General features: G+C 37.0%; 1 protein-coding gene across 7 annotated transcripts in view; it reads right to left on the bottom strand.

The window, feature by feature from the left end:
• The window catches only part of CTNND2 (catenin delta 2), a 251,115-nt gene that overhangs the window by 7,955 nt on the left and 220,713 nt on the right, over positions 1 to 22,447 (bottom strand). For 6 of the 7 annotated variants that reach the window (XR_015794248.1, XM_025164960.2, XM_088131555.1 and 3 more), the window contains 2 exons: positions 12,865 to 12,991; positions 1,218 to 1,349 (listed from right to left, as the gene is read on the bottom strand). Coding sequence is in view for 6 of the 7 variants with exons in the window: in XM_025164960.2 (XP_025020728.2) it covers positions 1,218 to 1,349; positions 12,865 to 12,991 (259 nt within the window). In the remaining variant the exon portion in view is untranslated. The remainder of the gene's footprint in view (positions 1 to 1,217; positions 1,350 to 12,864; positions 12,992 to 22,447) is intronic. The other variant, XM_088131557.1, reaches the window with a different exon arrangement.

Raw genomic sequence — 22,447 nt, 5'->3', positions numbered from 1 at the left:
GGGTAAGGAAGCTCATATTGTATAATGAGAACACCTGGGTGAAGCTATAATCACCAGTAAAGGCATGACATTAAATCAGCCTTTTCCAACTTGATGCACTCCACATATATTGCTCTCAGGTCCCCAAATGTCCAACTCCAATCAACCCCAGCCAATGACAGGGGATTATGGGACCTGCAGTCTGAAATATCTGGATAGCATTAGAGTCCTTACATGCGGTTGAAATGCAATTTAGCTCTAAGCTACTTTTTGTAACAAAATTATTTTAAATGTACGCTGATTTTCATGTCATCTTCCCAATTTATGAGCTTTAGATAATTCTTTATCTGAGAAGTTGGGTGACATCAGATTCAGTCTGCTGCTTCTCCCCTGTGCCATGTTAAAGACTTTTATTTTGAGATGAAAGAAATAGATCTCTTTTACATCCCTTCTTTTCAGAAAGTAGTATAAACATTACAGTCTTAAATAGCCAGTAAACAATGCAATTGTAAAATTAAGCTTGATACCAAAAAGTTTTGTTGGGAGAAGCTTTTAATTAGGGTGTGTCAAAGAGAGAAAGTTATATTCTCGAAAGATAATGCAGAATTGTAAAAAAATAAATAAAAAAGAAACTGATTTACTGCGCATGGGATTAATTACAGTATTATAATTCTTGCCAAACCACAACAATAGCTAGAGATGACTTTGTGTGCTGTCCAATATTGTTATTAAGCCACAATGAGTAGTTTACACCCTTCAGTTTAAAGCAGTGTTTTACATCCTTCAGTTTAAAGCATGCTAGCAGAGAAATTCTGGGAGTTGAAGTCCACACATCTTAAAGTTGCTAAGGCTGAGAAACACTGCTTTAAAGGAAGGAGGAAGAGGAGGAGGAGAAAGAGGAAATGAAATCAGATGAAACCTTTTTTCTCTATATGGGAAATACTATTAGGATGCAAACTTTATTCCTAGAGTAAACATTATGGTGCAGAGCTTGAAGTCTTGAAACAGAAAGGTTTAAATCTGACATTCAATAAATATACAAACCGAATTCAGTCAAGTTGTAAAAATTGCCTCAAAATGATTAGCAGTGTTTGACTGGAAGGCTTTAATGTATTTTACAGAGTGCAAAGCTTCAAACATGCTTACACAAGTATGTCTGGATTACCAATAGAGCCAATTCCAGCCCAGAATGTTTACTGCTACTAATGTTTATGGATCACATACAATTGCTGCCTCACCTGTCATGGTGTCTTTTCTAGAGGTGTGCTCTCCTTTATTCCCATGGTAAGTAGCATTTGTTCCAGTTGACTCATAATCTGTTTTTCTTTCTTTTAAACTGATCATTTCCCGAGGGGAGGCTGGGGCACTTGCTAGCAAACAAAAACAAATGCAGATTTTAAAACTCTGGCTGCATGAGTTACACACTAAAGTATATGAACACACATGTTCTAAGCAATGCAGTTAGCTTGCAAAGAGTGAATATATCTCGGTCTCTAAATCTATTTTCATTTGAAAATCTGTGGCATCTGGACATAAATAAAATATTTAAATGGAACTAATCTTGATCATAGACCTTAGAAATGAAACTTAACATACTGCCTTCTTGTCAGCTGTTCAAAGCTCTGCGTCTGCTAAACCCCACTGATACTGCAGATCAATCAACAGCATCTCAAAAAAGTGGGATAAAATGATGATGATGATGATGATGATGATGATGATGATGTCACCACAGGCCAAATATGGCAGTTCTGAATCTTTCTGGAATTACTCAAAGGTACTCTCATCCATGAGTTCTGTAGAATCTGTCATAAAGAGAGATTGTGCACATAGCCATTTCATCTGACTTTTTTTATGATTTATCATTTGGTAGCTCAGAATCATGCTGATATTCTATTCATATCAGTTCAGCAAAGGCCCAATCTGCAAAAGCAGATTATGAAATTTAATAAACCCAGGACTGATTTGATATTCTCATATACTCTCAATGTTGGCTTTTTGTTAAGATGCACAGTAGCAAGGGCAAGTTTTTGCTCAAAGCAAAAGACAAATGGAGCATCATTTGACTAATGATTAAAGACAGCATTCTGTTCTCTTTTCACCAATTATTAAAGGCTTCACTAGTTCCCTTTCAAAACAATTAGTTCTTTTAGGCAAGAAAGGGAGCTTTGGAAACTTAAAATTTCTGCTATGACTTCCTGATTCTTTTCTTCCTTGATGTAGCCCAAAATCCTTTGTTGTTCTTGATAAGCAGTCTGTTCCAAGCTGCTGCTTCAGAACCAAAAAAATCCAATATAATTATATATGATTGGTCCCTAAACTAAATTTAGTCACCAGCTAGTAGTTAAGTGTTCACAGGTATGATATACATGCTTTTCAGTGTGATGGGATCATCAGATCAGGAGGTGTTGTAGAATGTGTGGACAGTATACTTTTAGATAGATCCTTTCAAGAGGCAGATTGTTCATAATCTTCCAGAATTGTACCCCAGGTAGCAGTATAACTTGTACATGAACTCCACAAGTAAATGCTTTTCTTTCAAGGTAAACTATTATCAACATTGCTACTAATAAAACATAGTAATCAAATTCTCCAGGGCCAGATAAAGTTGTCATCCAGCCTGCCATCCTTGCCTTTTTACAGTATACTGGAAATTAGCCAGATTTGTAATGTTTGGTCAGGTTTGTTGATTCATCTTTTCCAAAATGGGAAATCTTCTGTTAGCAGTCTGGAGCACTCTGACTGCAGCAAGAGCTTCTTCCAATTCAAAATAAATGCATGCTTCTTGTTTGTTCACAGTGAAGAGGCAATCAGTTTCTCAAAAGAAAGCATACAGGGAGCCTGATGTATATTTTCTCCGTACGTGACATTTGAAAATCTTATTTATTTATTCAATTAGGGCTTAAAAAAAAACCTAGCTACATTTTTTTTCTTCCAGCCTTGACTGAGTACTTTCACTCTCAGCAAAAATTAGCAGATCTTACGATCGGTTTTCCAGGTTCCTGAGGAGGGCTCCCATTTTTCTTCCTGATGAAGAACCTGTGGCTGCTTGGAATTACTCAAGAATCAAAGTAACATATCAATGGCTATGTTTGGAGAAAGGATTTTTTTGAAGCCATACATCCTTGGGATCTTCACAGTCATCAGCTCTTGGGACAAGCAGTATAGGAAACTTGAATGTTAATGCTTTTCATGCTTTTTGCCATTTCATTGTTTTCTTATAAAGTAATGTTGAATTTGATTTTGGTTTTTGATTTTCTGCCCCCCTGCCCCACTTGCTATCTATTCAATCATGTTGAGGTCATACGTTATCAGCTTGATCCCAGATATTATAAAATGCTTTAAAAAATTGTGATGATGAAAATGGCAGTTTACCCAAAGGTTTTAGAAACACTAAGGAAAAGCTCTGCCCAAATCCACTACACAGTCTCAGATCTCTCCACAACTTAGGAGATAACATTTTCAAAACAAAAATGAACACAGCGATATGCAGTCTTACATGAATTAAGCAGTGACAATAAAGACCATTACATTGCTATCAGAATAGGTAGCATACCCAGAATGTATTCAAACCAGCATGGAAGGGGAAAGACCAGCAGAATATGTAACCATGATTTAAAATGTACCCCTGGAAATTCCACCACTATTCACCAGTCATGGAGACCGGGAACAGTTGTGTGAGAATGAAATTTCCCATGCAAGGAGCCCTAACAGTATAGTAGAACCCTGCTCCAGCGAGAGGTTGGCATTCATATGCAGTTGTTACAAGTATAAAGTAGAGGAAAAAAGCAGGTCTGTAACTCTGTGCTCATAAAGCCCACTGAGTCTCACCCGGCCTTTCTGATACAAAGGGTCAAGGCTCACCAGGCAAGAGACGGGAACTTGAATCCCATGAGAGGAAAATGCTTCCACTCCCCTTTTCTACAGCTTGAGAACGAAAATGCTCAGCCACAGATGACAGAAATCACAAAGTACAGGTAAAAGCTGCTCTGGAATAACCCAGATGCTATAGACCAGAGTTGCTTGGTTGAATACAGAGTGCTGCTTCAGACCCTCTTGGTCTGCTGGCCTTCTGGAAGATGCTAGCCTTCCCCCCAGGCAATGGGCCAGAGTGCTGGATACATCCATCCAGAAATGAAATGATTTGAATGGGAATATGTTGTTTGTAGTCTCAGTTATTCTTCTTGGGTGTCTGTATGTTCTGTTGCTGTTGTGAATTTAATAGTCATATAAAACATCTAAATAAATCAATAAGGTAATGCGAGGTGGGCGATGCGTAGAAACACTAACACCAATTTGGAATACTGCGGCATAGTCCAGAAGCCTGACTCTTGTGTGGCCACTAGCCTCCCCAGGTCTGCCTAAAAGCAGCACCGCCGGCCCCTTTGTGAACCCCCATAATCCAGGGAACAAGAATGAGTAATAAAGGGAAAGAAGCCACTGATCCTAGATTTGTATTCTGCCCCATACAACTCAATGGTTATATTATGGGACCACCTCAAAAATGAGCAAGAGTAGGGGAAAGAGATGCCCATTTTTGCGTTGTTAGTAACAACACCCAAACAAACAAACAAAAACCCACACAAGCAACAACGGCAAATCCTTTATTGACCAACATCTGGGAGGAAGTGGAACCCGAAAGATTAAGACATGTGAGAGGTTGTTCTCCAGCAGGGTCCTAGACACAGAGCAGGGGAGCAAGCATAGGATCTGGTGCATTTGCTGCATAACTGACAGGCATAGAATGTAGGTTGTTATGCAGGTTCTCAACCTTCTGGGCACAACTGCTGCTTGTAAGGGAATCTTCCTCCTCTCCTGCTTTGAACACGGTTTAACATTTTAAAGATGGTTCTTGTGTTTGGAGAACAGTCTGTGGGAAACCAGAGGAAATGGAGAAGAGTGAGCCACAGGCAGTGGTTGGAGCAATCCTTTTTTAATCTGGATACATGGTTGGTATTTGTTGGTAGGGGGAGAGAAAAGTGAGCGATGCCATCTGATACTTTGCCAGTGCTCATACCTCAGCCTCCAACCCCCACCGGGGAAAGAGACTCTGGTGGCTGTGAATGTAGCCATGTTTCAGGCAAAAGCGAGTATCCCTTTGGGGCCAAGGGAATGCATATGGCATTTTCGGGGAGCCCAAGGACTGCAGTGAGTGGGGCAATGATGCAAAGTGGGTGAAGCTGAATTATTTTCCTCATTTGAGAGAGGAAGACTGCAGAGTGCCACCAATTTTCAGCAATAGTGGTAAGAGAAGAATCTGGGACCTCAAAAAAAAGAAAAAGTTTCAGTAGTTGAATGTGGGTGCTGTTGTACACATGTGTTGCTCTCTCAGCAGAATTGTGCATGAGTGAAATGGGTGGCTGTTGTCAACAGCTGCAGAGTCTTGGGGATAAGTGCTTTCTCTCTGAATGTGAAAACATTTCCTTCTGTTATTACAGTTTAGGCAAGTCACCTTATTTACAAAGGGAAAACGGAGATAGTTACAGCAGTGAACACTTTGTAGCAATTGTTCTTCTCTTCCCTTGCTTACCTGTGTGAATTGTTCTATCCTGATATCCCCGTTCTTGGAATGCAATTTGGTGTGGATGTTTGCATTCAGAGTCCCAGGATGAAGTGCCTTTGTGAGTACTAAGCACAGAAGTTAGCAGCATATTCAAGGGCTTCAGAGAAAGGGTTTTTCCCAATAGTAAAGCTTCTTCTTGTGAAATTTAAGCATGAGATATAGTAGTAATATTAAACAAGAAATTCAAAAAGAAGGCGAGGAAGAGAATGTTTAATAAAGCCAACTTGGGTCTACTATTTAAATATTAAAAATGGCCAAGAAGCAAAACGTATCATGTAGCAGATCAATTAAAATAAACATTAAACATTTTTTCTCAGTGAGATACTGGTAAAGGGATGACATGACCTTCCTGGACAGGCAGCGCTATGGAAAAAATGTTCCTTTTCCTGTTCCCTCTTGCTAAATCTTGTCAAAGTTGACCTGAAATGGTGGAAATATTGATATGGATACAGGTGGTCCTTTTGTGTGTTATGATCTGAAGCCTCTTCAGTGTTCTAAAAGATAATGGTCAGTAACTATGAAGAAGAAAACTCATCAACTGCTTGAAGGAATACACAGAGAAGAAAAAATCTCAAAGAAAGGATCTTGAAGTCTTGAAATATGATATAGTCTGACTGGTTGCCTCAGTGATCATGCAACTTTCCTGTTCGATGAGAGCCAGTGTGATGTAGCGGTAAGGGTGTTGGACTAAGAGAGGAGAGGCCATAGTTCTAGTCCACCCTCAGCCACAGAAGCTCACAGGATGACTTTGGGCCACTCATTCTTTCTCAGCCCAATCTATGTCACAGAGTTGCTGTGAGCAAAAAATTGGAGGAGGGACTGTTCTGCATGTCATCCTGAACTCCCGAATGACAGGCAGGATATAAATGAAACAAAACAGATACTTCAGTAGACTTTGATATATCTTGTTTTATTTCCTGGCCAAACCACCCAGGATGGCTACTGAAATGCTCCAGTGTGAGAATAAAACAACCCTTTTTTTAAAAATTAAATGTTTAGAGATGGTCCAATCCTTTAGAGCAAGAATGGAAAAATCCCAGATTGCTCAGAGGCCATAGATATTTTGGCCTTGCAGGGCTGTAGCGGAGATAGAGTGATCCCCTCTGAGAACATTTAATAATCCTGCATTTTTCGCTCACTAAAAATTGGTGTATTATGAGTTCTAGAAATGTAATGCATCTGAGTATTTTTTTTCAGGGGGAAGCAGCTGTCTCACCCAAAAACTGACATTTGGATGCAGAATTTCAGTAGTGCAATCTTGGGGGAATCTGGTGGTAAGTTCCAGCTCTGTTTCACTGCATGGGGATTAATTAATCAGAAGTCCAATAGCTAGCTCAACAGTAGATTGGTTACTTTCTTTACTGACAGGCATACACTGTAATAAATCATAATATAGTTTCATTGTCTGGGCCCAGCATGTTGTATGAATCATTGTCTTAACAAATTAAAACAAATTGTGGTTTATGAACCTAGTATATGAACCTGGGCACTATCATTTCTAACAAAATCTTTAATTTCAAGTACCTCCATCCTCACTACAATTAAAAAACCTTCATGGAACTTCTCTTCATAAGCTTGAGAGCATCTAAGTCAAGTAAAGTTAGTCCAGTTGTGGAGATCTAATTGTTTGGGTCCTGCATATCTGCTCTTTGTCCCCAACTTCAGCCACCAAGAGTTTTAAATGTATCATTGTTCTGCTAAGGAAATACTCCAAGATTCCAGTATTTAAATTTTGCAGCTATGGTACAGAATGGCCGTGTTTATTATTAATAAAAAAGACAGAACTGTTCTCTCTTTCTATAGCCATAAGTTATAGATTTCCTTAAAAACGACTCCCTCAGCTTTACTTTATGACTTGAGAGATTCTTTAAGAGAACAAATAGAGCTTCCTGGAAGTGACAAAGGTTGCCTCTAATGTGCATCATGGTGAGAAAGGTTTCTAATCTGTGGCATCAGATCTATTTTGCATGAGAGAGGAGAATTCTCAAAGTTAAGATCTTTATTAAAGGATACCAGTGTATTTTTTCCTCCATACATTCTACTAACAAGGAAACTCTTGTGTTGTAATGGTAGTTTGATTAGGTCTCTAAACGCCTTTGCTGTTTATGAATACATTCATGCAAAATTACCAACACTATGGTCTATATGTTTGTAGTATAGTTAAATATTATAAACAAAGGACTTTCTGCTGTACTTATGAAAATGGGTATCAGTGGAATATATCTGCTGCCTTACAACCAGATAATACATAGAAGTAACTCTGTTAAATTCTACTTTGCCAGTGTGTTGCTCAAATGAATTAAAGCTAATAGAGATTAACTAATATCTTATAACCTTAACTAATAACTAATAAGCCTTAACTAATAAGGCTTGAAAGTTAATGAGGATCAGATCTGGTTAGAACCTGAATGGGAGATCTTTAGGAAAGAGCAGGACTGTAAACTATATGGGAAGAAAAAAAAAGCCCATACCAGAAGAAGACCATTTCAAGCCATTTTCATATTATTGCTAAGAAATCTACATGGATGTATCTATGACCTTACCAAATGTTGAGGCTGACTCAAAAAACTTTCCTTTTATTCTATCAACAAAATCTGCTTAACATCTGCCTCTTCTCAAAAGTATCCATGACTTAATGCAAAAATAATAATGGATGGAGATGGGCTGACTGAGATATGTAAGTTCTTACAGTAGGAAGCATCTGGGAAAGTAAGACTCAGCTGATGTGAATGTTAATGTATGCAAATACTTTTATAAGCTTGTTTGGAAAATGCCTGAACAGGGAGACTATGTTCTAAGAGATATGGGAAAACCCTAAGAAAAAATATCGAAGACTTCTTTCTGAACAATCTTGCTGAGTCCCCCCAACATTTCATGACTTCTGTGCTGCAGGTAGCCCCTTGTTAGGGAGTTTCTGCTTTTTATGCTGCCCCTAATATATATGCAGAAATACTGGATTTGACCAAAGTGTGAAGCTTGAATTTTTAAAGTGACCTTTTCTCTATCTTGAATGGAAAAGAGTTCTATAGGGGTGGGCCATGGGAGCTATTTTGCTGCTTTGTTGAAATGTTTCACTCTGCTAATCTGGCTCTTAAAAATGTTTATAATCCTTTTTGGCTAAAGAATAAATGAATCTTAAATGAATCTACATATTGGACCAAATGTGTAAGCACTGGCCTGATCTATATCCTTCAATCAAGTCAAAGGTGGGTTTCCAACTAACAGGTCCTTGAAAAGAAGATCACATATTTTTTGAGTAACTATTTTTCTTTTCATTTGTCTCTGTGTCAAAATCATTCTCCCATCTCAGGAACCAGTTGTTTATTTTGCTGGGCATCAGCAAATCCAAGATACTCTAGTCATGGATAATCTAGAAAGATTATCTACAACTGGAGTCTCCAGGAACCAGGATTTTGTAATTCAAGTACTTACTCCAGGCACTTGAGGTTCCTTTTGTGTGTGTGTGCTTGTGCACCTTTGAGTCAAGTTTGACTCCTGACAACTGCCTGAAGAAGTCCCTGCAGTTTCCTTGGCAAGGTTTTTGGCAGTGGCTTGCCACTGCCTTCTTCCCAGGGCTGAGACAGAGTGACTGGCCCAAAGTCACCCAGCTGGCTTGGTGCCTAAGATGGGACCTGAACTCATAGTCTCTAGCCCAGTGCCTTAACCACTACACCAAACTGGTTCTCCCTGCAGTTCTTAGCCAAATGGAAACAGATGACCCACAGAGTCCCAAGCTATGCTATTTCCCCCACCCCAGGTTTCCTAAACAAAGGGAACAGGGGGATTAGATTTTGCTTAGAAAAAGAGGGTACCCCAAACAGTTACATGGCAGCTTAATTGGCTTGGTTTTTCAAGGGCTGCAACATAAAAGCATGAGGTACCAGTCTTAGCCAAGGAACAGCATGATAAGGGATTTCAAAGTTACTCAGAAAGTATTTTTACTGGCTCTTTCTGTCTTTTAGGAGAAATATCTACAAATCACTGTACAAGTTACAGTTTGACCCAAAGCTTGGAGCACATTTCTTTCTTTTACTCTGAACAGATGTAGATCAATAAATGCCCCTTGCCTTGATAACTTAGTGGTGAGAATCTCAGCCCAACTCTTTTTTAATTTGTCATAGCTGCATTGGTTCCTTCAACTGGTCCTTGTCCTGGTCTACAACAGACTTCCACATGGAACAGACTCTGCATCTAGTCTTTTTAATGGACTCTTTAAACCATGCATGAAAGTATGTGCAAAATGATGCATTATCTCTCTCACTTAGCTGGTCCAGTCTTCAAAACTTTCCTGCTTTCCATCTGCTTTTTCCCTCCTTTGGCAAAAAGGACTTTGTTACCCTCCCCCCCGCCCAATGCTGCCTAATAGGAAGAAACAAGCACTACTCAAATGTCTAAACCTTCTAAAACCTCAATTTGCTTAAAGTCAGTAATTCTCAAGCACCTCCTATTCCCTAGGCAGATTTAAATAACTGAGACCCTAAAGATTCAAACACCATTCAGTTTTATCCAGGTCTTGTTTTGTACTTTGGACTCTAACATTTACCATCTAACAAAAATTTTACTTGCTATTTTGTATGTCCCCAATGAAAATAATCAGAACTTGTTTATTTTTGCTTTCCCTCAAAGAAATTCCTTGAACACTGATTATGTGTACTTAAATGTGCATTTGTCAATGAAAGTCTTTATCTGAAGAGACTTTATATGTGGTTACTGAATTCATTCATAAAAAACACCTCTGACATTTTACGATCTCATAGTGAATACACATGAAATGTTCATGAATCTGAGATGTGCTTGAGCATACCTAGTAACACCCTCCAAAGTTAGGTACGACTCGTAACAACAATACACAAGTCATAGCGCACTACTCATTTCTATTAGCTTGGAAGTTCAGCTAATTGCCTATTGATCCAGTTCATAGTCACCATGCAATAGTAGGAAGCTTTGATAGTATGTTTTCCAACCTGGCCGGGCTGGATATACCATTGGAATATCAATTGTCTGATTTCAGTGGAATAAGTACAGAAGAAAATGTCAAACATAAACTGACATGATATGCTGAATATAGTAAGTTAAGGAAGTCTTAAGTGAGAATGGGATGAAACAGTTTCATCATCTTTTTTTGCTAATGATACCCAGGCTTTACATCTCCACCCCAGGTCACCTGAATGATGCTGTGGGGTCTTGTTCCAATGCCTGGAGACTGTGGGGGCCTGGATGGGGCATAAGAAGCTTCAGCTCAACAAAAGCAAGACTGAGTGGCTTTGGATGTTTGAACCTTCTGCTGCCAGGGATTTTCCATCTTTGGTTCTGGATAGGGTGGCACTGCCTCATACAGACCCAGTGTGCAATCTGGGAGTCCTCCTGAACTCATGGATCCTACTGGAAGAGCAGGTGGCAGCTGTGGCTAGGAAGACCTTTGCACACCTTTGGGTTATGTACCAGTTATGCCTGTTACTGGACTGGGAGGCCCTGCTCACTGTTACTCACGCCTCATGACCTCCCATCTGGACTAGTGCAATGTGCTGTACATGGGGCTGCCCCTGAAGAGCATTTAGAAGCTTCAACTGGTGCAGAATGCAGTTCCATAGGTGGTAAATGGTACTGGTTACTTGGCGCATGTAACACCACTATTTTATGAGCTGTATTGGCTGCCAATGTGCTTCCGGGTCCAATTCAAGGTGCTGTTGTCACCCTTAAAGCCCTTCATGGCTTGGGACTGGGTTACTTGAGGGACTGTCTCTCTCCAGTTGTTTCTACATATCTGATCTGGTCTGACAGGATGGGCATGCTCTGGGTCCTGTTGGCTAAGGAATGACGGTTGGCAGGGCTCAGAAGGCATCCCTTTTTTGCCCCAACACCCTCCCTATGGAACATTCTCCCTCTGGAGATTAGGATGGCCCCAAACCTGCTGGCCTTTCATAAGGCCCTAAAGACCTAGTTCTGTACCTAGCCCTGGGGCCCTGAGTGTGTGAAGGGACCTGTATCCTGGCTGTGTTAGCAACTGTCGATTGTGATACCTTCTGGGCTGCTGTGTATTTTAATTTTTATATTGTGGTAGGAATTGTTTTTAACTTATTTTAATATTATTTGCTGCCCAGAGTCACTTGTTGAAATGGGTGGCCATACAAATTGATTGAATGAATGAATGAATGAATAAATAAATAAATTGCATATTTAAAAGCAGACATACTTTGAACAAGAAACATAGGAAAACTAATTTCTGTTATCTTATAATGCAAACTAATAAGCTAAAATTTTAAAAAAGTATGTGCTTCAATTTGTAGTTAAGTAATGAATAAAATAACATTAAGGTGGGAATCCTTGGCCTACCAAGAAGGTAAGTCCCGTGGACATGTGCAAAAACCCACAGGATCATAAAATGTAAGGGCTGGAAAGAGATAATCTAATTGAACGTCCTGCCCTAAGAAAGGTCAAGGGAATAGCAGCTGATTGCTCTCCTTGTGTGTCTTCCTTCCAAAGTTAACAACACTCCAATGTGAATGCTTACTGACTGTGCATTTTTGAAGAATCCCAGAAATAAATAATTTAATATGCCTAATAATTTCATTGATGTATTTTCATGTACAAATACAGTATATAACTGCTCAATCTTCTTTTTTATTCCAACTAATGGAAATGACAAGAGCATCCTAAGGAAATGAGCTCTAGCAGGTGCTATGAATGTTATTTTTACTTTTCAGAGCAGATCTAGAGAGAACAATACAGCTGATCTCTCCACTCTTCTGACTACCCTTTCCTTGTTTTCGTTCTTTATATCTTTTATATGCTGTTCTGCAACTATATTCATACCTTTCTTTACCTTTACTTTCATTTCAAATAAATATTAATAGCAATTACTCATGGAGTATTATTGTTCATGAACAATAAACAGGAACAGCTATTACATGTACATACATAATTACAGTAATTATTATAGATAATGTACATAATGCAAATTTCAATGCAAATTATTTCAAATCTTTCTTTAGCAGGCCCATGATGATCAACAATTTACAAATAATCAACCAACAATATGGCTAAGTATAGATTTGAACCTAGATTATCAAAATAGTAATAAGTGCAATAATTTCTCAACTTGATGAAAAACACACAGTATGAGAAATGGGAACTGCTTCTTTTGTGCTTTATCCAGAATGTTTCGTGATGGCTAGAACATCCATTAAGCAGCAAATAGATAAACAATAAAAGTACCTTTTCCATGCCTCATTACAGTTAATAATTCCTTTGACAACACTTTATTTCTTTATTTGACTTTGGTGAATTGCTCCCCTAATTATTCAATTATGTATACCTGGTCTTACCTGAACGATTGTTGGGAGACATGCGCACCGGAGAAATGGAAGGTGTGCGTGAGGAAGAATACGGCCTTTGCCTATCCCTCTCTATCGTTGATGATGAAGCTACAAAATGATACTGTGACCATCCATCCTGCATGGGAACAGCATACAACAACAATAAAAAGGCTGAACAGAATACAAGCATGGAACAAGATACAAGTCTGAAATAAATGCTTGTTTATTTATTTGTTTAATAATCTAACTTCAGTGTTAGAGGATATGTAATTGAATAACTTCCTCTTATGGGCCAGTCTTGTTCTTCATTAACAGGCAGGTCTTTCACATTATCTTTTTCCATATTTTTTTTCCTACTTTAAAAAACTTTTTCTCAAAATAATGCTTCTTTTGAAACATGGATTCACTGCAGGCTGACTGGCTTTCCCTTCACCAATAGGTAGACCTACACAAAGGTATAATGTGAATGTGTGAAGGTGCCCTGACTCTTACATTAAGAAACTTGTAAAAATATTATATATTTATAGGTTGGTTCCAGGTGAATTTCATCTAAGGAGGATTACAGAATAGAATAGCATGGACTGGGGTACAAGAGGACTAAGAGAAGGAAGAATGCTTCTATCTGATTTGGGAGACTTCCCCACTTTCCCAAGGCTAGAAAATTGCTAGGTGAGGAGGGGGCAAAGAAAGTGTTGAAGTCTAAATTGATATCCAAGTATCCAGTGGAACTACTGTTTAAATGACCTAGAATTATAGTTGTTGTAGTTAGGGCTTGTAGAAAACTAATATAAGGAAGAATATACACAATTGAGTGTACACTGATCATATCCCAGACTGGGCAGGAGACTCCAGGAAACAAAGATAGACAGCAGTGGATATGCCTGAATAGAGCTTGGATATAATTATTAATACTGGAGTTCCTCTAAAACAAAGGGAAATGGGAAATGCCACAATATATTTATCTGGATCCAAACATATGTCTCCTAATTCTTCAGTAAATGAGTAACTATTCATTAGGTTAACTTCCTAAATTTTTAGCTGCTCTTTTGGTTAATTGCCAATGTTAATGGGCCCTGCCCTTAACTTTTTTCAACACTGTTTTCCTTCTGTGGGTAAAATAAAATAACATGAATAAAATTGAAGTGCAATCCAACCTCTTGAACCACTGTACAATCTAAGTTTTAAGTCTCCAGGTAGCTGAAAAGTAGATAAGATACTAGAGGAAAGAAAACTGATTACCAGTAAAGACCAGTAAAAATAACTAGTAAAAGCCAATTAACTTTCATTACCAGTGATAAAATATCATCACTGCTGAAATCTACCACATTCCTGCTTGGTAACCAGATGCTTTAGAAGAATATTTGAGATCTGGGACAAAAATATTATATATTATTTATATTACATCTATATTATTTTCAGATGCTAGTGCTTATTAAATATTAATCAATAGTTACGGAATATTCAGTCTCTTGAACAAAAAGAAACAATCCTTAAACATTTTCAAAACACATCCAATGGTTTTATTTATTCATATTGAAAGGAAAAGATTTTACATGGCTTTTCAAAAGCAAACTTAAATTTGGGTTGGTCAATATGAGACTATGCCAGGACAACCATTTATTTTTTAAAAATAAGAATGAGAAAACTAGGAGTCCAGTTTTCAAAATATTATGATAATAGTATTTCAATATACAAAATAGACAGGAAATGATATGGAATGCCTTAATGAATTCCATGTGTTCTTCTATCACCCAACACTTTCCCTAAATTTAGTTAAATCACAGCCCTCAAGCTTTCCAAAAAATAAAAAAAGGAGATAGAAATTTGAACACTGCTTAATAAATGGCTTTAATTGACCACAAGGACACAAGATGGGCATAGTTCTAGTAGGCAATCTCTTCTGACTGTTCAGACATGTATTTGGGCTATCCATGCACTGCATATAAGGCTTTTTTTTAAAAAAAAAAGCCCCTGAATTTCCCTAAGATTGGGACACCAACATTTGGCAGCAGGTTTTCTGGTTTACAGCAATGTGATTTCCTGTTAATTTAAGATGCACTCAATATCCAGCTTAACACATTTATTTAAAATCTAACCCCATTCTGGGGGTGGCATACTTTATATTAATAGTAAATACATAAAGTAACTGTGTCAATTCAAAAAGAGAGAAACAAATGAAACAGAACGAAAGGAAGAAAATATTGATTCCACACTCTTAGTAACATGACCACCTAGGTCAGCCGCTGGCTGGGGAATTCTGGGAGTTGAAGTCCGCTCATCTTAAAGTGGTCACGTTTGGACAACACTGACCTAGGCACTCTGTGGCCCTTGATTTAATTTTTTTTTTAAGATAAAAAAAAAAAAGACACCACTGGTTGCTAACAGACTGCTCACCACTGCTGTATTTGAGGCTTTGCTGGCTAATTTCCTTGCTCACATGGACAATGCAGTAGACTGGGTTATTAAAAAAAGAAAGATGTTTAACAAAAGTGGAAATGCAGTAGCTTTGCTGCAGTAGCTCTCACACTTTGGCACACGCTTCCCTGGGAAGTGCATTTCGCATACTTTCTCCTTGCATTTTGCAAAGAAATACAAAACGACTGTTCCAATGTGCATTTGGCCTGAATGTATTGTGGATATGCACGGGCATTGCATTTTTAATAATCGGATTGTTTTCTATCTAATTCCTGCTCTATTATTCACTGCCCAATCTTAATTGTCTTAATTGTATACATATTGTAAAAGAAACAAATAATGAAGATCAATTTACATGATGCTATAGTGTGAAATGTCTCATGTTTACAGCTGAATTAAATGGGGGCTTGATGGAAGTTAGTCCTGGGTCAAAACCTAATAGAGTCAAGGGTCCATATGTCAGAAGGAACAAATTATCCCTTAATTCACAGATCAACCATGTAACAGCCAGTAACTTCAATAAGAGAAATTTTGATAGACAAATTCTGGGAGGATTGTTCTCTGAAATACTGATAAAAAATAAGCACATAAAACTAGCCATAGCATCCCATGTATACATACATACATACATACATACATACATACATACATACACACACACATACAGTTAAGCTGCAATTTTACATGGAAAAATATTAAATGCACAAACATCAAGCTGTTTCGACGGAAGAAAATAGAATTTTTAACAAAATAAAAAGTGTGTATTTTTAATCACATATAGTAAACCATACCATGTCAATGAAATTAATATAGTAACACGCCTCAGATTGTGAAGCAGTGCAGCTGAACTCAGTGAGAATATCCTTGAGTTAATGGATTGCCAAGTGAAAGCTTAAATAGCAGTTGCCATTTTAATCTACAAACCCATTCTCTCTGAAGTCAATTTAAGTCAGTAAGTTTTTCTTTCCTATAAATCTAGGCTTGCCCAAAGGGCTCTTAAAATAATTGCTTGAAATCAACCAAATCCCTGCTCCACTTACAAAAGCCAAACAGAGTGGCATTTGAATGGGACAAGACCATGTCCTCTACCAAATTTGAGAGGAAGAGACTAGATCGAGAGGGCGCATAGCAGGACGGCAGACTACGCTTCCAACTTTGCTGTTGCCCTGCATCAACCAACTCCTTTATAACAGTCCTTGTTTGGGAAAGGCTGACTGTTGCTGTGAGAGTCGACGAGGGATAGACGATCCATGCTTTTCTCCAGAGCTGAGCACTTTTAACGTTTATAGCACATTCCCATATTTTCAGAAATGGACAATTCATTAAAAAAAGATGATTACCTGGATTTCAATAGTTGGCACAGGACTGAACATGCTGAGATGAAGGTATGGTGTGAAGCAAGCATGCCCCTTTTTTAACTGTTTGCCTAACTTCAGATTCTGATCGCTGATCCCAAGTCTTATAAATTGTTTTGGAATGTTTAAAATAGCAGAACCAAAAGCAAAGGCATGGTGCTGCTTATTTGCAGACATACAAATTTAGAAAATGACACGAATATCAAAAAATAAGCATAGACAGTGTTTATGTTCATACATGACCAAGATTATTGACTTATCCTGATTTATTGCAAATGAGCAGCATGCTGGTGTTTGTTATTCATCTGTTCCTTCCTATATGGGAATGGTAAAATAAATCAGGATTTTGCTTTGAAATCATACAAAAGTCTATAGATTGCTTTCCTTGCCTGAAGAGGGAAGTGAACAAGTGGTAAGTATCAACTTCTTATTCACAGTAAACAAGCAATTTTGGGTTATTATACTTTGTAAATCTTGACAGTTTTGGTCCAGGCATTCCTATTACAACAAGCAAGATACATGATCTTTCTATTCAGTCTTGCGCAAAATTACCACTACCTGGGATTGCAAAGAGCTTCAGACAAAGATGCACTGGATGAAGTGGATTTTAACCTATGAAAATTTACGTCCAGTAATGTTGTTGATCTTTAAAGTGCTTGGTTGGCTTTGCTCAGACTAACACTGCTAACATTCTTGAAATTTCAAATCAAGAAATCTCTATAAATATACAATGATTTGCATCAGAACAGGATAAATGGGACATTACAAAATGTATTCTTTGACCACTGCCATCTGGTGAATGAAAACATTTTTGTGTAAAATCTTACTATCCTGGGATAATAAATTACTTAATGGAAATTTCCTGGAAATAGATATAAACCAGGTTGTGCCCAGAAACACCTTTGTGGATCTCAGCTTAAGAAGCATATCACAGAAGAGAAACAGCAGGCAAAGAGAAATGGCTGACATACCAGGAATTATTGGAAAACCATCAAGGGGAATTTAAGATTAAATCAAGGCAGCAACTAATAGCAGAAGGATATAGTTGTCAATGGTTTTCTCATTTACAGTTATCAGAAAGATTCAAAATGGTATGGAGCAAAGCAAGACAAAATTTGAAGTACAATTGCGCACTGATGATGAACACATATTTGCTAAAATGTATAAACTTTTGTTGAAATTTGAAACAGAGGAAGAACAGGTTAAAGAATGTATGATAAAGTGGGCTGAGAATTTTGGTTATAACATACAGACGGATCAATGGGAAAATATGTGGTTAAAAAGGTTGAAATTTACATTATGTTATGATCTTAAAGAGAACTTTAATAAAATGATGTATCACTGGTATATGAAGACAGGGAAATTATCTAGAATGTATAAAGGCACTTCAAATGTATGTTGGAAATGTGAACAACATGAAGAGACTTCTATCATGCTTGGTGGACATGTAAAAAAGCTAAAATTTTACATTGATAGAGAGGATTTAAAAGATTAATATTCAATTAAAGCCAGAACTATTCTGATAATTCTCACAAAACAGCTGCGGCTTCAAAGATATGATAGCAACATGTTGTTTGTGCAGTGATCCCTGCAGTTTCACCACAAAAGTCAACAATCAAATTCTGCTGGATATGTATGGATTTTCAATCTGGGCTAAATAATACCACAGTCAACATAAACTAGTTCTTAAGATTATAGGAGCATAATATAGAAAGTTGAATTTATGTTTTGCTTTCCAATTTCTTCATTCATTTTTCTGTTGATTGCCTTATTAAATTGAGGTTTAACTATGATTTGATTTTGCCCTTCCATTGTCATGTTGCTCATGCAGCAAAATTATAGCATGAGACACAAAAATGTTGTTTTGTTTTGTTTTTGGCAGGAGCAGTCTGCAGTTTAATTTAATAATATATGAAAATGCAACTCAGTTGAAATAATGCTCTTTCAGATCAAAGCAAATGTTGCCAATATATTATACATTTCAAATTACAAATCTGATTTCGGGAGTATGTCTCCAACTTCTTTTCTAATGCAGTTACTGCAAATATAACATTAACCTTCCTTCATTCCAAATTCATTTTCATTTTATAGGTAAATATGTAGTAATAAATTCATTAGACTTACTTCAGTTCCAAAAGTAATTACTGTTAAAGATTTAAACCAATTTTTAGACATCAAAAGGAAGTATTACTAATTGAATGCAAAAATAAATACTAGGTGATGTGCTGGCTGCCTTCATAAGTTAGTTTCAGATTTAGTATTTCTACTGGAATTTAACTAAATTGATCTGGATACTTAAAAGGTACAGTACATATGGGTTTCCTGAAGAGAACATGTAATCTCTCCAAAAGCAAAATGTTGTGCATTTATGAACCCATTTGCATCCATCCTACTCTAATTAAGCAAAATTAAAACATATGACATACTTGGAAGGAATTCATGTTATGGGAAAAGGTGATATTTTTGGCCATTTCCTATTAAGAGTTAACAATCATGCAACAAAAAAATAAGGAAACAAAATGGTAATTACATTTTACCATCATTTCCTTCAGTGTTTATTCTAAGTAAATATATTCTCAACTACCTAAGAATGAATCTGAATCTTTCTGCTTGTTATACATACTCCTAATAAGCAATTCTATACTAGTTGAATTGCTGCTAAAATCATTATCATCATGATGAGTGGCTATCAGATAGGAAAGAAATGAAGAATATATATTAAGAATTTCTTAACAATTATTTCTTAACAAAATGTTCCCTTAATGTTCTATAATTCCTTGAACCAGGGCAGTAATACCTAGATTTTAGTATAACTACAAAGTCTAAGAAAGAGTCAACACCTCTGAATCATAGGCCAACATTTTTTCCTCTTTTTCATAGATAAATCCACTGTTTTATAAAGTAAAGTGAATTTGAAAGAGACTACTTGCCAATTTGATACTTTTCTTTAAGAATGAATCTTTAAGAATCTACTGAATGGTACCTCAAGGACATTGCAGAACTATTACTTATTTATTAATACTGAAGTTACAGTTGTGCTTATTAATGTTAACTAGGACTAAGTATCCATTTAGCACAAAGGATGCACTGAAAGGCTACAGTCAAAGCCTTTTTTTTCAAGATACTGCACCTGTTGTCTGTACAGACCATAATAGATGAATGAGACAGTCAATGAAGAAAGAAAATAATTCTTCAAAATAAAGGTCAAACAAGGAGGTAGGTGCACAAGAATCACTGTCCTGTTACTCCCTAGGTGCATAATATATTTCTCCATTAATACTTTGTAGCACTACCACACTATTTAAGTGAATAAGATTTCTGAAGTACAAAGTATTTGCTGGGATTATACCCAGACTCTTGGTCATTATTTACCTCTATTGATTAACTGTTCTATTATTTAGCTTGGTTTTTCCTGGAGGAATGAGCTGTGAAATTTTAAGTACTAATAGATATAGGCCATAGATCAGTGCCACTCAACTTAAGTTTCCTACCCTAGTTATCAAGGACCATGGAACTGGTAAAAGAACAAAGTTGACGAGACCAAACATGGTGGTTTTTTACTGAGCATTTAAGCTATTTTAACCAATCATAAATAAAAAGCAAATGTACAATACTGTCAATACTGCAGGTGAAAAAATGGTAACTGACCTAGAAAGTTACCATGCAGAGCTCGTGTAGGTAACGTTAGAGCTGGGAGCTGATAGGGGAGGGGTTTTCTTTTTTACTGTAAGACAAATGCATTCTCCACCCTCCTCCCCAGTTCACAGAAAAGCAATTGTGACCTCAGAGAGAATAACTGAATTGCACTACAGAGAATGACATGTTTCTCTCCTTCAGGTAGAAAGAGAAGAATGAACCAGAGGTGGAAAATGACTTTACATGTAAGAAGTTTTGGAATACAGCACAGAGAGCCTTCACTAGGAATCTGTTTTCTTGACACTAATGAAATTCAACAGAAATGAGAGTTCCATCAAATCTAAAGGTTGCCAAATTAGAGTGAAGAAGATGACCTTCTAGGGCAGAAGTCAGGACCAGACTTTTAAAATATTTAAGTTAAACTTTTAAAGCTTATAAAACTATTTTCTCATATTAAATTTGCCTTTCTTGCAAATGCCCTGCCAAGGAAACTGCCCAAGCAAGCAAGAAGCAAGCAAGCTCTCCTTAGTTTTTTGAATAGTAGAAAATGAAGTATTCATCATACAATTTGGGTTCATATTTCCCAAGTGGTTTAATAATACTACCCATCTCAGATCCTAAGAATTATTGGTGGTTGCTGCATATCAGATGAGATCACTGTTCAGCAAATGACAGAACAGGCTCTTGAGGGTTTTAGAAAAGAACCTCTGGTAGCCCAAATTGGAACGTTCTACATGGAAAATATATGCAATCCCTGACAATCCCTCCCCTTCAAAACCTGTCAGGATTGAACCTGGATCTCCACCCTAATCTGTGCTTTCATTTATCATATATAGCATTACACCTCTTTATTATAGTTGGAAGGTTCATTTATTTAGCCAGTTTCACAATTCCTATTTTTCCTTCCTCAACCTCAAAACTACCATCATTACAGAATGCTGATCTATGATTTTCTTAAAAAAATACAAACAGCTTTACAGTTTATATATCATTTTAAAAAATGATGAATGCCTTTCATTTTACAAGAAATGGGCTCAGAACTATATGTACCCAATGGACAGCTACTTGTTTTGCAATTTAAGTTTGCGAGTGGGTATAAATGCATGTGTGTATGTATATATGTGTATGTGTATCACTAACAAAACAAAACAAAACATAACTGATATATTGCTTCTATCAGAAGCAAAGTGTGTCTATCTTTGGTGTGAGAGAAAAGCCTGGCATTGAAATGAAGATTAAAACATACTGTCAAAACTATTTTTTGATGAAGTGTTATCATCAAAATCTGTAATTTGGTTCTTTCATTAGATTTGCAGATTCCCAGCTTATATCTGAATGCCAAAATCTCATTCCTCAGTCAGTATGATAGATCTAAAGAATTATTGAACCATTTTCTTCCCTTGTGTTCCTGAAGTTATTATAAAGTCCATCACTTAACACTTCCAAGAACATTTATTCTTCCAATGTACTGTACAGTTGAAAGTATTTTCTTCTTTTTCAAAATATCTTTAAAAGTTGCTGCAGTTATAAAGAGTTTACACATTTTCTTCTCTATGAATCCTTATCTCTAGTTTTCTTTTTAAAGAGGGTCAAATTCAGAACCAATTCAAATAATTCCAAGGTTCACGTACAGCTTACAGCTTTATCTTGCTGAGGCTTATAACTCAGTTTCATGTGTTGTTTGGCAAAAGAACGGAAGGAACAACTCAGTCTATAATGACAAACATACATTTTAATGAACTGTAAGCACACAAGAATTCTAGCGAATGTCTAAAAAATGTCATGTACTGGGTGAAACAGAGAGCTGATCACGCAATTATGGATTATGTGAAATTGATTCTTGGCCAGTAGGAGGGCTGAATTCTTTAGAATTGCAGTGATCTAGTACAATAGAAATGGAATAAGAAGAGATTTCCCTGTGATTTAAATTCATATCGTTTCTTTTAGGAATAGGGATACAAGGTTGTTGTGGTTCTGGACATATCTGCTTGAAGCAAGGCTGTAAATCACTGGAGTTGCTTCTATTTTTCTGATAGTTTGACAGCTGCAATGGGAAAAAGCATACACAATATAGGATTAACCTTTAATCATCATCTGTTTATCAGAGTACTGGAATCTGATATTAGTCCATGGGAGATAGGTAGTATTCTAGTAATATCCTAGTAAGAATCTTATTGCTTATGTCC

This window comes from Python bivittatus, unplaced genomic scaffold, assembly GCF_059951505.1.
Source record: "Python bivittatus isolate LINGU-HERP-01145 unplaced genomic scaffold, Pbiv_v1 ctg000960_np1212, whole genome shotgun sequence".
In the NCBI taxonomy this organism is placed as follows: domain Eukaryota; kingdom Metazoa; phylum Chordata; class Lepidosauria; order Squamata; family Pythonidae; genus Python; species Python bivittatus.
Note: the sequence above shows the minus strand (reverse complement) of the source record. Positions and strands in the feature narration are given on the sequence as shown.